This window comes from Cyprinodon variegatus, unplaced genomic scaffold, assembly GCF_000732505.1.
Source record: "Cyprinodon variegatus isolate N-32 unplaced genomic scaffold, C_variegatus-1.0 Scaffold927, whole genome shotgun sequence".
In the NCBI taxonomy this organism is placed as follows: domain Eukaryota; kingdom Metazoa; phylum Chordata; class Actinopteri; order Cyprinodontiformes; family Cyprinodontidae; genus Cyprinodon; species Cyprinodon variegatus.
In genome coordinates this window covers 293,393-294,662 of record NW_015151380.1, presented here as the reverse complement: position 1 = coordinate 294,662, position 1,270 = coordinate 293,393, and the positions used below count along the sequence as shown (strand labels likewise).

Here is a 1,270-nt window from a genome sequence, read left to right as displayed (position 1 = left end):
TAAGGAAGAAGAAGTAGTATTTTTATTTTTTATTTTTTTTGACTTTAGAAACCCAGAAGCTGATCAAATATCGGGTTAAATATCGGTGGGGGGGCCGATGTCCGATATTCAGTTTTAAGGCCGATACCGATAGGGGGCTGATTATATCGTGCATCCCAAATTTATTTATTCTTTTCTTGTTAAAATAAGTTTGTATGCCTTTTTTTTGTCCTCTTGGTGTTGAATATTTTCCTGGGAATCAATCACTATTATGACAGAAAAGGTCCATCCAGGAGAGAAGAACAGAACATGGCTACGGCAAGCCTGTGGAGACAAATCACCCAAAGCTCAAAGCTGCGATTGCTGCTGCACCAAAATATTAAGCTATAATGGAAATGTTAATAACACACTGGAATTAAAACATCTTTTAAGAATAAAAATCTTAAAATCTATTTTAGAAAAGCCAGTAAGACTAAAATATGAAGGATTTAGTGAATCTGACTTTCATCACAGATCTTAAAACATAGAGTAAACATCTAATCAATCTTTCCACAAACTCTCTGCTTGCATCATCTAAAAAATACAAACGTCCTTTTCTACGGCTACAGAATAAATTCCCATGTTTGTCTGATGTGTTCCAGGAGAACGGGAAGAACCGCCTGCAGCAGACGCAGGAGGAGGTGGAGGAGGTGAAGGGGATCATGATGGACAACCTGAACAAAGCGGAGGAGAGATCCGGAAAACTGAACGACCTGGAGCAGCAGGCTGAAGATCTGCTGGAGAAGGTAGCTGTGGGAGGGGGCAGCTCAGGAGATTCATACTCAGTCATTTTATATTATCTATAAATAAGCTGTAGGTGGAGCTGGGGGGGGGAAACAAATGTAGAATTTCCATCCTGATTGTGTTAGATGGTGCTAAGTTTAGAAAGGTATTTCCTTTTGTTTGCTGAGATAAACGGAGCAGGCTGGTCTCCCTGGGTACGGCAGAGAGGTTCCAGGACATGCCACAAGGCCGGCGTACGTCCGGGGGTCGGCAGGCGGGTCACGTCATTCAGTGTGCAGGGGGGGGATTTACCATTAGGCAATACTAGCAGTTGCCTGGGGCCCCAAGCTCCTGGGGGCCCCATAAAACTGTGTTTACATGTATGGCTAACACAACTATTCCTTATTTTTGCACAGTAATTCTGTTTTTTTAACAAAATCCTTTTGCTAAAATGCCATCAGAACGCTTATAATAATAAATGTTTCTCAGCCCCCCCCCCTTCAGTGTCCACCATATTGGATCAGTCCAT

General features: G+C 42.3%; 1 protein-coding gene across 1 annotated transcript in view; it reads left to right on the top strand.

The window, feature by feature from the left end:
• LOC107099988 (vesicle-associated membrane protein 727-like) overlaps positions 1–1,270 on the top strand; it is a 13,056-nt gene that overhangs the window by 7,278 nt on the left and 4,508 nt on the right. Inside the window, exon 2 of the mRNA XM_015398331.1 lies at positions 621–764. Coding sequence (XP_015253817.1) covers positions 621–764 — 144 coding nt within the window. The remainder of the gene's footprint in view (positions 1–620; positions 765–1,270) is intronic.